The 14,872-nt window shown below is 50.4% G+C and overlaps 1 protein-coding gene across 6 annotated transcripts in view; it reads right to left on the reverse strand.

Moving 5' to 3' along the window:
• ATP11C (ATPase phospholipid transporting 11C) overlaps positions 1-14,872 on the reverse strand; it is a 59,322-nt gene that overhangs the window by 11,948 nt on the left and 32,502 nt on the right. For all 6 annotated transcript variants that reach the window (XM_039722529.1, XM_039722532.1, XM_039722533.1 and 3 more), the window contains exons 8-24: positions 14,531-14,581; positions 13,640-13,704; positions 13,017-13,098; positions 12,493-12,643; positions 11,500-11,697; positions 10,488-10,649; positions 10,236-10,393; positions 9,298-9,369; positions 8,353-8,426; positions 7,610-7,713; positions 6,890-7,071; positions 5,960-6,223; positions 5,441-5,615; positions 4,709-4,811; positions 3,398-3,543; positions 2,969-3,028; positions 1,823-1,950 (exon numbers count right to left, since the gene is read on the reverse strand). In XM_039722529.1, coding sequence (XP_039578463.1) covers positions 1,823-1,950; positions 2,969-3,028; positions 3,398-3,543; positions 4,709-4,811; positions 5,441-5,615; positions 5,960-6,223; positions 6,890-7,071; positions 7,610-7,713; positions 8,353-8,426; positions 9,298-9,369; positions 10,236-10,393; positions 10,488-10,649; positions 11,500-11,697; positions 12,493-12,643; positions 13,017-13,098; positions 13,640-13,704; positions 14,531-14,581 — 2,175 coding nt within the window. The remainder of the gene's footprint in view (positions 1-1,822; positions 1,951-2,968; positions 3,029-3,397; positions 3,544-4,708; positions 4,812-5,440; positions 5,616-5,959; positions 6,224-6,889; positions 7,072-7,609; positions 7,714-8,352; positions 8,427-9,297; positions 9,370-10,235; positions 10,394-10,487; positions 10,650-11,499; positions 11,698-12,492; positions 12,644-13,016; positions 13,099-13,639; positions 13,705-14,530; positions 14,582-14,872) is intronic.

The following is a 14,872-nucleotide window of genomic DNA, read 5'->3' on the forward strand; positions in this document are numbered from 1 at the left end:
GAAAATAACCTCCTGAATTGTATGGTGGGTGTTTTTATCACAGGGGCTGTAGCAGGAGGCTCCTGGCTGAATGCAGGATGAGCTCTGGCATGCAGGCAGCAGCAGCAAAGGGATGGGCTGTGAGCACAGCTCTGCAGGGACCACACACAGGGCCTGGGGGTGCAGGGTGGCTGTCAGGGCAGGAGGGAGTTAAAACAGTTCCCTGCATCATTATCTTTGCAGATTACTCTCTGTCAAGTCCCCACCTTTTTTGCATTATTCTCCTCAACTCCTAAAGCAAAACACCCATTTTCAGCAAGATGCACTTGGCAAACCTGCGAGGTGCTGGGCTCTGTAACTGCAGTTCTGAAAGGAGATCCTACTGAAACCCACACACAACGATGCTGTGACCACGCTCTGACATGGCACAACCTGGCTGAGGAACCAGCAAGCACAAACCAGGCTGCAAGGGAAAATGAAGCAGCTTCCTCCCTGCGAGCCGTGTTTTGCATTCCCATTTGTGTCCTGCAGTGCCCGTGGTAAACAGGCTCCTTCCAGGCTCGGGCTCTGCACTGCAGCAGCTCAGCACTTCTCCAGCAGCAGCACAGGCAGCAATATTCCAGCTGAGGCTGTTCCCTCCTCACACAGACCCCAGAGATCAGAGAGCCCCCAGGGAGGGCACAGGGGCCTGCTGTTACTGCTCTCTTGTCTCACAATATTCAATTACCAAGCTATTTAAAAACCCAGACAGTGGCATTTTGCCATAGAGGAGGGAACAGAGCTCTGATCAATCATGGCTCTGAGCGTTTACTTCAAAACCACCCAAGCCCCTTCCCAGCCTTGCAGCTCTTGCTGCATTCACTGCTGTTTCTACACCTCAGGCAATGTTCACACAGTATTTCAGGCACCTGATCATTCCCTTTCTGTCTCTGCACATCACCACCCCTGGCTCGAGCACAGCCGTGCCACACTCAGCTCCTCCACTGCTGAGGGGCATCCCACCAGGACAGGGCTGGCACTGGCCACAGCAGCCCTGACCTGCTTCTTCCACTGCCAGGCTGGCAATTAGCAACAGGGGTGCATGGAGAGAGGCTGCCTCCAAAAACACCTTCCCTGGTCTTTGCTGAAGGGCTGCCCCAAGCACCTGTGTGGGCAGGGCTGGGAAGATGGAAAGCATCTCCGTTTCTGTGCAAGCTTGGAGCCTCTCCCTGCTGCAAACAAGGGGAGAAAACAACAGGCAGAGCAGAGGGAGAGAGTCTAAGCTGTCCTTTCCCCAGGCAGTGTGGCAGAAAACAGCGTGTGGATCGATGAGCAGAGCTCCCTGGGTTCTGATAAGGGGACCTGGCCCGTGGAGGGGAAGCCTGGGAGAGCATATCCGTTTAGACAAGCTGAGAAACCACCTGCCTGAGCTGGGCTTCAGAAACATTCATCTTTCTGAGAGTGAATGGATCTTCTTTCCCCCTGAAAGCTGCATCTCCCCTCCCTGCATTACACGCTCCATCACGTGCTTGGCTCAGAGGTAACATGAATGGTCTGGCCACACTCACAGCTCCATTTTTCTTTTGGATGAATTCCACCCACAGTTTACCCTTTCACAGAGATACAGCAGTGCAGTTTGCTAGGCCAGATACTGTCAGAGAGCACAAACAAGCAGCAACAGGCAGCAAACACGAGGCTGCTCAGCTTGAATGCAGGAGCAGCTGAGCCAGGAGGGACAGAAATGGCTTTTCCTGCACTTTGAGGTGATCCCAGCCCTGACACGGGATCCCACCCCTGCTGACAGTGCTGCAGCAAGGGAGCCCAAGGCAGAGCTGTGCAGAGCTGGCAGCCCAGCAGCACTCACATGTAGAGCTGGGGGTCCGAGGTGAGCGTGTCGATGCTGATGTGCTGCTCCAGGAGGCTGTAGGCCAGGATGGGCAGCGACGTGAAGCAGATGTTGTACATGGTCAGGTAAGCAGCATCGTACAGCGGCTTCGAGGAGGAAGAAAGGCTCACATGAGACAGAAAAAGGCCTCTCCACAAAGAAATGAAACTATAAATTACCAGCTCCTACATAGCCTTTGTCACACAGCTCCACCCCTTTGTCCCCAGCACAGCTCCACTGGAGGCAGCTGTGCTCTGTGCAGTGCAAGGGGAACAGGGCACCTGCATGCCCAGGAGCCTGCCCCACTGACAGCCAGCTCTGTCACTGGCTGCTCTCATCCCAGCCTATCCCCAGAAAAACATGACCAAACAGCCCTTATCACAGCTTTCCCCTCGCTGCTCCTGTGCTGCCATTTCTATTAATACCTCTGATGCCTCCTGTGGCTCTCCAAAGGCTAGACTGTTTTAGAGGAACTATAGCTGCTTTTTTTAAAAAAGGCAAGCGTTTCTGCCAAAACACGCAGAGAAGTCTCTCTCACCATTTACTCTTCCTGTTACTTTTGAGCCCAAATAGACACAAAAGCCCCTTAAGTTGACATGAAAGCCCAAGCTCTTCTCTCCAAGCTCACGAACCCACTCACCACATGGATCTGCCCCTCTGGTGCTTACTTGGATTAAACAAAGCTCTGGTAACACTCATTGTGTGTCTTTTTTTAAAAGACAAAAGAATGAACCATTCTTTCTTCTGAGTGACATTTTTAATGCAGTGAAATGGAGCAGAGGAGACAAGATCAGGAAACCGTTCAAAACCCATTCTTGCAAGAAAAGCAGAAGTTGCAAAATCAGGTGCTGACAAACCAGCTAAACCCTTCTCTCACTACTTCAGGAAGGTGTCCACCTGTGTTTATGGCTGGTGGATAGGAAAGGAAAGAAAGATTGCTTTCTTTTCAGTTATGGTCTCAAAATATTATGCTCCAGATATGGTGCTGAGCAACAAGGTCAGCTCCTACTGTCCTCTAGAGCAAGGTGGGGAAGGACAGGATCCAAAAGCCAAGTCTCTGCTAGGAGGCCTCATTCTGCCACTTGCTCTTTATCTTGCCTTTACAGACAAATTACTGGAAGTTACCTGCTGTGAGAATCCACAAAAGAACTGGTATAAAAACTGTGGTAAAATGAAGCAAAGGTTCTGGGAAAACAAAAGACAAATGGTCAGCAGGGAAGCACTTGACTTCTCAGTCTAAACCCAAGTAGTTTTTCCTGTTATCAGACATTAGTGTCTGACATTACAACATCAGACAAGGCAGGGCACTTGTTCAATCAAGCACAAAACCAGTCCTGTGAGCAGTTAGTATCTGCAGGAGACACTGGAAGAATGCTCACATTCCCCTGCAAGCACTGTTTTCAGTGGACAGGCACATGGCAGACACAGCCTGTCCTAGGGAGGGAAAGCAGAACTACAGAATATCCCCCACATTTTTTCCTGTTTATTATTTCACTCTATTGCCAAGGAAATGCACAGGATAAACAAAGACATGAGCTGCATGCTGCCCCTTACCTTATAGAAGAAATACTGTACAAGGTGTGCTATTCTCACATAATACAAATGCCCATGTGCTAGTAGCAGTTTTCTTAAATGTTTAAACTTTGGCACAGCATAGTCGCTGTTTCTGGAGGCCTGGCGTCCTTCTTTGCCTTTTATCCCTGGAGACAGAAGCATGGCAAGGGTTAATCCCAGAGGGGCTGGAATCTGGATGCTGCCCACTTCACTCAGTGCCTCAAGGCAGACAAAGGCTGAGTTTCCCTCCTGAGTGCCCCAGGAGACCAAACATGAGTACTTTCTGTGTGCTTTTGGCTCCACAACACTCAGACCTGCCTCTGGAGTTTTTAAGCTATCTTTAGGCTGCTCTGTGATTTCCTGTGAAGGGTGTCTAGCAAACCTGGTGGAAGATAAGGAATTGGCTCCCTGTGGGCTGGCCTGCACCTCACACAGCCCAGCTATTCCCTGCAGCTGCCCAGCTCCTGAGCCATCCCCACAGAGCTGTTTGGCTCACAGCAGCCACATCCACATGGACTGCACTGGGCTCCCTTCCTTAGAGGGCACCACAGCAGCTCCCAGTGAAGAACACGCCCTCTCTCCTCCCCTGATCCTCCTCAGTGGTGCTACAGCAGGCTCCCAGATCCCAGACACCAGTCTGCAACAGGAGGAGTGTCCAGCCTGCTGTCAGTCCCAGGGGCAGGGCAGGCATCACCTGGGCACCAGCCCCAGCAGACACCTGTGGGTGCCACTGGCACCAGTGGCACTGCAGCCTGGCCCCTCCCTGCACTGCCACTGAGCACCCCCCTGTTTGCTGCTTGTGCCCCTTCTTCCCCGAGCCCCAGGCAATCCTTACCACCACCACCTCTGCTCACAGAGCTCTGGAACACAATCTGCAGTGTGTCACTGACACAGGGAATGCTGCTGGCACAGGTGAGCAGCACATGATGATCTCACCTCTCTCCCACAGTGGGGATGGAAAAACATTGGCACAAGTTGCCCAGAGGGGCTGTGGGTGCCCCATTCCTGGGAACATCCAAGGTCAGGCTGTACAGGGTCTGAGGAACTTGATGGAGCTGAAGATCTCCCTGCTCACTACGGGGTTGGACCCTCTAAAGGCCCCTTCCAACCCACACTGCTCCATGATTCCGTGATCTCAAGCATTGATCTGGAGTTAAACTCTGCCTCCAGAGAAAGCAAGAGCAGATTCCCACATTCTTCATGGGACTGGTTTAGCCACGTGCAATCAGAAACACCAACTGCACCCCAGAAGTGAGCCCCAGCCAGAGCAGGCAGCTCTGGGCTGTAGATGGGTGCTCCAGGGACTCTTACCTATGCCAACATGTGCTTCCAGAATCATACTGACATCATTGGCACCATCCCCTATCGAGAGGGTTATCGGGCTTCCTTTCGTGTTCTTCACCATTCGCACAATCTGGAAGATTTTAAAAAAGGACAGCAGCAGAACCCAAAATTCAGTTAAAAAGCCTCCAGAGACCTGCCCACTGCTCCCCTAGGACAAGCAATCAGGCTTTTACAGCTGCAGTATAACACCTGGAGAGCTCAGGTTAATAAAAGCCCTCTTTACTTGCTGTGCAGTCACAACCAGAGCAAAAACCCCAGGCAGCTGTGCAGGGATGAAGGACAGTATTTAAAAACAAACCCCAGCAGTAACACCCTGCTCTTCCCTTCTCCCTGTTCTCCCAAAGGTGGGCTCTCTCACACATCCCAGGGTGCAGAAACACATCACTTATCAGCCTGGGACATCAGCTGCTGGAGTGAGGAAGTCATGGACTCCACTTGACAAATTTGGAAAGGAAAAAAAAAAAAAGCAAACTGGGAGGGTTTTGTTTATTTCTAATTGGCCTGGGTTTATGGGTTCCTGCCAGCACATTAAACAAAGGGTTTTCACTTAGATTTGAAAGAATGGTCTGTTTTCATCATGCCCTGAAGCTCAGACGAGGCTTCCACACAGCCTGGAGAAGTGCTGCTTGGTCAGGATGCTCAGGTGAAGCCCCAGCTGATGAATTCAGCGTGTCACTTGAGGCAGTGAGAGGTAAATACCTGTGCTTTCTGCAGAGGAGCCATCCGGCAGCAGAGGACTGCAGTGCACTTCAAGCAGATCTGCAGGAATATGCTTTTGTAATTGCTGGAGCCAGAGTCCTGAGAGGGGTTGAGTATCAGCGACAGCGTTGAGCCATCTATGATCAGTCCATACTCTTGACTCAACGTCCAGCTCCTGGGCACAACAAGGAACATGTCAAACTTCATCAGACTAAGTCAACCTAGCTGCTTGTACCATCTTAGTGAAAAAAAAACCAAAAAAAACCAAAACCTGGCTTTGGGTTAATCTTCTTCCCATCCATTTTATGGGGCTTAGCAATTTCAAAAAGATTAGACTTAGCACATGCCCTTCACTGAAGGAACAGTGCAATAAGGTTCAAGGCCAGCTAATACCAGAGATGATGAGCACAGCAAAGGAACCAGCACAGCGTCTGCAGGGAGCCAGCCCCCAGCACGGTGCCACCTCTGCACCAAAGCTGCACCTGAAAGGCACAAGGCTGGCTCCTGTGGCTCACTCACCTCTTCAGGCCGCCCCTGTTCTTGGGAAGGTCCTGAATGAGCTTCTTGTGGTACTCCAGCAGCAGCTCATGGAGCCGATCCTCCTTCCGGCCGCTCTCGCCCACCGTCCTGGCCGTCAGCTCCAGCAGCTCCGTGCTGGTCTGGAACAGCCTGCAGGCGTAGCACGTGGATTTGGCCGTCTCCATCTTGTCTCCTGTCAGCACCCAAACCTTCATGCCAGCCGCGTGCAGGGCCTCGATGGTCTCTGCCAGCTGCTCCTGCAGCCTGCGAGCAGAAACAAACATCACCCCACCTCACCCACACAGCCCTGGCCTGCTGCTGCAGCCAAGAACAACAGCTCAGGGAAGTTAATGACTTTTCTCATGCTGGGGAGACCCCTGCCACAGGAGCGAGGATTACTGGGGAGACCCCTGCCACAGGAGCGAGCATTACTGGGGAGACCACTGCCACAGGAGCGAGGATTACTGGGGAGACCCCTGCCACAGGAGTGAGGATTACTGGGGAGACCCCTGCCACAGGAGCGAGGATTACAAGTCAGCAACACCAAATTTTTATTTGCAGACAAAAAGAGAAATCACTGCTTTATACTCCTGACTCTTAGAACTCACAGTAAGAGTTTAATTTACACTTGCAGTTACTATAACTGAATGTGGAATTGAATTTGTTTTGATGTGCAAATTAATGCTGTGTGCTTAATTCACTCTCCAGAAGTGCAAGTATTTCTGTAGTTTCATTAATAAATCCCAATTCCTACTACACCAGCCAATTTAAGCAACTAGGGCACTGTGAAATGGGTTGTGCCATGGTGTAATTAATTGTCCTGGACACTGCCAGCATCTGCCTGGCTGCTCAGCTCCACCAGGGCGAGTCCAGGCCACCAGGCCACGTCACAGAGAAACCACAGTGCTGCTGCTGCAGCCACCTCCTTACCTGTCCTCTACAGCAGTGGCCCCAATCAGGTGCATGTCTGCTTCTGTGTCATCAAAAACCTTGGCCATCTTCTCCTCCCTGTCCTGCAGAGCCATCTTGGCTTCATTGAGCTGTCTGTCAATTTTGTCATACTCCTTTTCAGTTAGCTCTTTGAAGGCCACACAGAGCGTTCTGTAGCCATCCTGGGAGGGAGGGAGGGAAAGGACACAAAGTGGACAAATGCCCTGAATCCAGATTTTATACAGCTCCTCACTTCAGGGTTGGTGCTTTTGTCTACCATCAGTGCTTCTGGCAGTACTGGCCCTGAGGACAAGGGTAATTTGTTGGCTTGTGTCACAAGAGCAATTTTCTGCATTTACACAGAGCAATCGTGGTTCTGCCTATTATGTGCAGAGAGAAACCAAGAGAAGGAGCAGGGCTGGGAGCAGCCAGCAGGGAGAGCAGGACTGGGTGCCACCACGACTGGGACCAGGCTGCTGCTGCTACTTCTATTTTTAACTAGCCTGGGAGATGCTTGGACAACTGTGATGGAGACCATATAAGTATATCAAATAAAGGTGGAAGCCAACCAAACAGAAAAGGAAAGCAGCCTGGCATCAAAACAATGTGAAGTGACACTCACATTTTCAACACTTCACTCCAAAGCAAGGTCACATCCCTATGTTTGGAATAAGGCTCTCCTGCCCCCAGGAGCCAGCCACATTCCACCCCTGTGCTCACCATAGCATTGCGGTCCACATGGACTTTTGTTTGCTGGATTTCTTCTTGCTGCACCCTTGGAAAAATAGAGGAGTCTGCTCCTTTACAGAAGAGAAGCAACTTTCCTAAAAGCAAATTACAAATAGTTCATAGCACTCACAAGCTGCAGGAAGAGTTAACAATGCCAACAGCAAGCAAGTGCTGCAGAGGGAGAAATCTGGGAGGAATAAAGAGGGAACTGCTAGAAACCCAACTGCCTACCAAAAATGCCTTTGCCCAGCCCGTGAAACTCCTTTGGCTGAGACTCTGGGCATCCCTGCCTGCCCCTGAGCAAGTTTTCTGCCACAGGCTGGACATTGTGTCTGTGGAAGCCTTGGCAACCTTTCCAGAGAGGGCAAAGGCAGCATCCCAAACCTTGCAGGACTGACACTTGAGAAGGATGGTGACCTCTGAATTGTTGTCTGTTATTCCCATGAAACCCCATCCCACCCAGGGGACATTCTCACATGTCTTCCTTGTGCTTGTTCCAGCCTGGAACAAGGCAGGCAGGGAGCTCTCCATGGGTCACTGTTCTCATCCCCTGATGTGCTGCTGGTCCCAAACAGCTCCCTCAAAGGAAAATTAACTCTACAGCAACCAGTCCCAGTACAGAATTCAGTCAGACCTGCTAGAAAACCTAAGAGCTCAGGCTGTGTGGGTGACAGGAAGGAGAGGATGTGCTGCCAGCTGTGCACACAGGCAGCAGAGCCCAGGGATCACTGTACCTGTGCTGGTTCTCACAATGACACTCATGCGGCGCCGCACCGGGTCGAAGTTCAGCACGTGGAGAAGTTGGTACCTTTAGAGAAACAGGAAAAAGCTCTGCCTCAGTAAAGGAAAAATAGAAAAATAACTATATGAGACAGAAAATCACTAGCAATGAGCTGCAGAATCAATACACCCTACAAGTGGCAGCATCCACCTGGGAATTAGTTTTACAGCTAGTGCACAAGAAAATGGAGGAAAAAACCCAAATTGCAATAGTCCTGTGGTGCTCTGAGCATGGGACTGAGGGTGTGGGTACCCACCACGGCACTGAGGGCCCAGGCTGGGCAGGGGCTCAGCAGGGAATGGGGCACCACGTGCCACAAGCAGTAACACTGAGTCTCACAGTTAAATAAGAAGTTCCTTCACAAAGGAAGTAAGAAGTGAAACTGGCTTGTGCAGGCAAGTTTTCAGGGAGTGCTGGGACTGGGTCAGTGACTCACAGATGTCCAGCAAGCTGTGAGAACAGGGTAAAATCTAACTATTTTCAGCTTGGGAGGGGAAGAAAAGGTTCCAGAAAATGGAGCCATGTCACGAGTTCAGGCTGACAGTGTCCTGCTGTGAGCCCCAGCCACGGCCCATAAGGTCAGCAGGCACCTCGTGAATCCTGGAGCCACCTGCACAAGCTGGTGCAGATGAAGGATACCTACAAAGGACTGCAGGCTCCTGAGGGACCTGAATTTAGACATGAGAAAACCACCCGTGGATCTCTGCAAGCGACTCTTTTTGCCTACAGCCTGATGTGCTGTGCTTTGTAAATGGGACAGGAGTTTTGGGCAGGTCAGCACGGTCTGGCTGCCCTCAAGGAACAGCCTTGACCTTGCCAGGCTGACCAAGCTCCATCAGCTGGGTGGGAGTGGTGCAGAAGAGCAGCCCTGATCCTCAGCAGCCCCAGCAGCACTTACATCTCAGTTTCATTCTTTTGGTTTCGTATTTTCATGACATTGTTTTCAAGTCCTAGAAAAGTGAAACCATACCTGTCAATAAACAAAAGGACAGAAGAGCATTGAAAACACCCATTGGCACATACCATCCATAACAACGTTCTCATTTCACCCTCTGCACTGCAGAGGAGAGCTGGGTGAGCCCCAGCTAAGGCTGGATGTTTGTTTGCTCCATGCAGAGCCTGCTGTGATGTCCTGGCACTGCTCCCATCCCCTGGAGAGCCTGGGCACTGGAGCACACAGACACAGAGCCTCTGGACACGCTCCACTGGCTCTCTGGCAGCTTTACAAGCCATGAGCAAGTGTACACAGCCGCACCAGCCTCCACCTAAGCGAGGGGCTGGCAGGAGCACAGAGTCACCAAACGGTTTGGGCTGGAGAGGTCACAAGTCCCACACCCCTGCCATGGGCAGGGACACCTTTCACTAGACCAGGCTGCTCCAAGCCCCACCCAGCCTGCCCTCGAGCACCTCGGGCAGGATTCAAATGCGGCACTGACAGAAGTAACCACCCCATTATTTTGCCACTGCACGGCAAGGAAAAGGTTTCACTGCAATATGCACATGGTAATTGGTCTCTGCTTCTAGGGGATACAAGCACAAGGCCACGTGAGCTCCAGCAAAGCAGCCTCTGCCACACCTGGGCACTGCAGCACTGGGGGCTGCTCTCAGTGAATGCAAGCCATGGCCTCCAAGGGAAGATCCTTTACAGAGCACCCCTTGAACAGAGAGCTCATTTAATCCCACAGGCTCACAGCACTGCAGCTCAGGTTCAGCAGTGGTACCACAACATGCTTCCCAGAGAGACTGTGGAAAGGGATCTGTCACCTTCAGATCACCCTCACCCCCCTCCTTCCCACCAGAGAGGGAAACAAAGAGCCAACAGCTTCACACTCTTACTTCTCTGCGCCTTTGACCAGAGCGATTTCATCTGGGGAGGAGGAGATGTAGGTGTATTTGCGTTCTGGGTGTGCCACCAGCCCATCCACCTGGTCTGCTTCCTTGATCTGAACCGTGTGGCACAGGCACAGGGCCCTCAGGAACAGCTCCTCACGGCTCTGGGCAGGAGGGAGGGAGGGCTCGTTACAGCTGAACGCCCAGCCAGGAGCTGCCCACAGAACCCTGGCAGCCACCAGCCCGCACAGCTCCCACCTTCTCAGCTTTGCCATAGTACTTGAGGGGCCCATCGGTCTGCGAGAAGCCATCCACCTCTGTGATGCAGTCTTTGTACTTGTGCCCGTCGATGCAGCACTCGATGAACTCCATGCTGTTCTCTGTCAGTGTCCCAGTCTTGTCTGTGAACACGTACTCCACCTGCAAGCACCAGGCAGCTGCCACAGGGCTGGGCAAGGAGCCCCCAAAGAGCCTGGGGCACCTCAGTGTGTCTGTGCCAGCGTGGAGGGCACCTGGCTATCTAACCCAATGCAAACAGACACAGCTGCCCCACTGCATCACTGCAGTTCTGCTCCTTTGTTTTCCAGCCTGTTGCACAGGTGGCAGGAGGCAGCTCCTGAAGAGTTAAAATCTGTCTCCAGGCTCTTCATTTTCCCCTCATTCTCCTTCTCGGGTCCTCTGCTACAGCCCTAGTGCTTAGAGAACTGCTGCTGCAGGTCTGCTGCCTCCTTTGGGGATTTTCATCTTGGAGCTGTATTTCAATTAGCTAATTGCTACTCCAAGTGTATTTTTATTATTGTTTTTAAAGCAAAATCAAAAGCAGGAGGCACTACACGTGCCCTGCACTCATCTCTCCCGCTGCAGATGAGAAGGGAAGCCTGAGCTGTCCCGGTGTCCCAGCGAGGCAGCAGCAGCACAGCTGCACGTGCTCTGCCCAGGGAGATGACTGGGCAGACATTTCCACTAACCCTCAGAGAGACACAGGGTTTTTAATTTTTAATTGAGGCAGCGAAAGCAAAGCACCCTGACACGCAGAGCGCTGCGCCTGATATTCCCCAAAATGGAAACAATCGGCGTGACCCAATTCCTGCTCTTTCATGCACTATTTATAACCTTATCTGGCTGGCAGAGCCAGTGGAGTCACATCAAACGGAGTGCCACCACAGCTCTGGGTGCAGCTGTGGCCCCAGGGCACTGCCAGGGATTGCCACAGCAAGGGAGGGCATTTCAGCCCCATTTTCATCCCGACAGACACGAACACAGCTCTGACCTGCCCCAGCTCCTCATTCAGGTCCGAGGTGTTCACCAGGGCTCCCTCTTGTATCTCTTCATCATACATCTCCTTGTCCCAGGAGATGAAGAAGGAGCCCAAGAACTTCTGCATCTCCACCGTGACGTACATGGAGACTGGGATGATAAAATTGAAGAGCACCATAAAGGACAGGAAGTCCGTGAACATCCGCAAGACCTGCAGAGGAAAGAGGAGAAGATGCAGCCTGTGGCTGTCAGCACACAGGGGCACTTTGCAGCAGCACCTCAGGGATTCTAGGCAGCTTCTCAGAAGAGGTTAAATAGGAAAGAACAACATGAAAATGAATACAGCTGAGACACAGGGCTAAATCCCATTTTCCTTTGGCACAGAAAATCCCACTGTCTTCTGCAGAGCTACCAGGAACACAAGCACATCTCACTGCTCCACAGTGACTAAAACAATGTTTCATAAGCACATTCCTCTCAAGAATATACTGCTACAGGCTCATCCTGACCCCAAGTCACCAGAAAAAGGAGCAGGTGGCTTGAGACCAGTCAAGCTGTGGCAAGGGTACAAGTGTGCAGTGACATCCCTGCTCATCACCCATCAACTCAATAACCCATCCAACCAAGATCTCTACACACTTACACTCACTCTCTCAGGCTTGACTGCCCACGTCTGGGCAAGTTTAACAAACTGCTTGACATGGCCTCAATTTAGGTTCACCTATTCATAAAAGATATCTCGAGTTCAGATGAGGACCCAGGTTACATCAGCTGCATTTCTACATTATACAGAATTTATTTATGCTTTGCCCCTGTTCCACACAAATACCACTGTGCACAAGCACGAGAGGGGCACAAAAGAAGCACAAACAGCAGGGGAGACCAAAGGAAACAACAGCACTTTGTGTGAGCAAACAGGACTCCCAGGGCTGGCAGCAGGCACTATCAGATTAAACTAAACAACCAAAGTAAGCTGGAGGAGGTGCTGAAATACAAATGCACTTACCTTGAACGTGTCCCTCTCTTTTTTAGTCTTCTCGTTGTACCAAGGCTCATCATTAAACGGATTACTCTGCCAGACATATTTCAGAGTTGTGCACACAGTGGCCTTGCCCAGTAAGATGCACAAATACACTATCAAGAAAGCGTTGATGGATCTGAAAAACAGGTTTCTTTTTTTAAATTCTTGCAGCTATTTTTATCGAGAAAAACATGTAAATAGACAAGAACAAGATTTCCTTACTTTTAAGAAGGGAATTACACAACAAGTGCTTTTGACACTGCTGATATTCAGGGTCAGGTTCATATATTTAAACATTTCTTAATTTTGTTTTTAAATAAAAAAGCTACTAAATGATGCTGCTTCTTGCAAGATATGTTTATCAAATACCCAGATTTTTCTATGCAATCAGAGAGCATCTGAAACAAAAGCCAGCAGATTAGGGGATTACTTCTGTACAAGCCACCCATTAGAAACAAACCCAAACCCAACAGGTTTTAGTGATTTTTTTTCTGGACATAAATACTCACTTCTCTACTGCAGACCGTTTCTGAGATTTCCCTTGGTAGTTGAGAGCCATTTTTGTTTCCATGCCAGTGTAGACTGCAACTCCTGCAGGCATCAAAGCAGGGCTGGTGAGGGACCCAGGGAACTGGGGGCCACCAGGGCACCGGTGCTCACAGCAGCTGCAGCCCCAGCTGAAGGAGGAGGCACCACCCAGGGGCTGCTCAGCTCCAGCAACTCTGAGGCTGCTCAGCAATGCCACTGCTGTACCCCAGAGCAGGAGCCATGGATCACACACAGCCAGGAGAAGCACCAGCCTCCCATCACATTTGCACTAAAACAATCAATCTCCACCACCAGTGTCTGAGGCTGTGCTCCCAGCAGAGCACCTGGGGACAGCTCCTTGCTCATCGTGTCTCAGGCAAAAGGAAAAGCTTGCTCTGGGGTGTTAACAGCCCTGCAGATAGAACCAGTGCCTCCTCACTGCACCCTGGCCACCTTGCAACCAGCTGGCAGGAAAACTGCAGCTGTACAGCCCAGGCAGACAGGCTGCAGAGAAGTGTGGTCCCTCTCCAGATTCAGGAGTGAACATCTACACTTGTCACCACTTATCAGAACTATTTAAATAAACAAACAAAAATAACTTCACCATAAATCTTCTTGGTATTTTTGAGGGTAGCACCTTTCAACAACAGGTTTTCAGGACCCAAAGACCTAAACATAAAATAAATTATAACATTACATCACTCAAAGAACACTCAAACTACTTTATAAATTAGAATAGAAAGATAAACAAAGTTTCCTTATGTCTGATTACATTATTTGTATGTTAAATTGGGGCCTTGACTGAGTTTGTTTTTCTCTTTATATAATTACATTTCCATTTCCTCCTACAAATACCATCCCCGATGCAAGATTCCACTCTTACTGTGGGACTTTCAGTAAGGCTTGTGAGGAATAACTGCAAAATGTTCAGATCCACTATGTTCCAGTACTTACATAAAAATGCAATGTTAAAATCATCAGAAGCCTGTCCATTCCAGCCCAGTCAGTCAATGGCACCATCAGAGCTGACAGCCCCATTTGTGTTTTGATTGCTCTTTGAGACCCCCAGCTTCTCTGCTGCTCCCAGGGTGCGAACAGACCCAGCAGGGCACAAATCCCATCCAGCCTGCTCTGGTGAGAGCCAGCTGTTCTGGATGGCTTTTGAACATCACTCGCTCATTTCTTCCATGGAACACTCTGACTGATGTTTGAGTTCTTGCTTACCTTCCAGTGACAATATTTTGTCATTGCCTGGTAAATTTGTGCCCCATTAGCAGGGCAGGACATTACCAGGTGGTCCTGCACTGCTTCCCCAAAAGGGGCTCCAACAAATCACAGGATGGCAGAAGGGAGGCCTCCTTTTAGAATTACATCTTTGGAATGGTTAAAGAAAAAAAATATTCCCAAATGATGGCAGGACAAGTTCAGATCTCTGAAATTCTCTGTAGATGCCCAACCCCTCTGAGGAGGGCTAACAAGCAGCTGCAGGACCAACCTGGCTACAGGCTCTTGGTTACTCCCATAGATGATAATCCTTCCAACAAACCTGTGAGAAAATATGAGAAACTTATATTACAAACACATTATAGACACTACAAACATAACAAAGAAAAGACATTGACAGGAAATGGAAGTAAATCCAGAGATTCCAAAACAAGAGAATCTGAGTTTAATGTTTCAGAGGGGTGGCTGTGCCCAGGACAGGGAGAAGCCACACAGCCAGCCATGCTCAGGGCTGCTTACACACCCCAGCACATCCCCATCACAGCCCAGAAAACCTCCCCAAGGGATCTGGCCACAGAGACCACTTACTCCTGGAGGTGTAAGCCCAAAGAAC

The sequence above is a fragment of the Passer montanus genome, unplaced genomic scaffold (genome assembly GCF_014805655.1).
Source record: "Passer montanus isolate IOZ18808 unplaced genomic scaffold, ASM1480565v1 scaffold49, whole genome shotgun sequence".
Classification (NCBI taxonomy): Eukaryota; Metazoa; Chordata; class Aves; order Passeriformes; family Passeridae; genus Passer; species Passer montanus.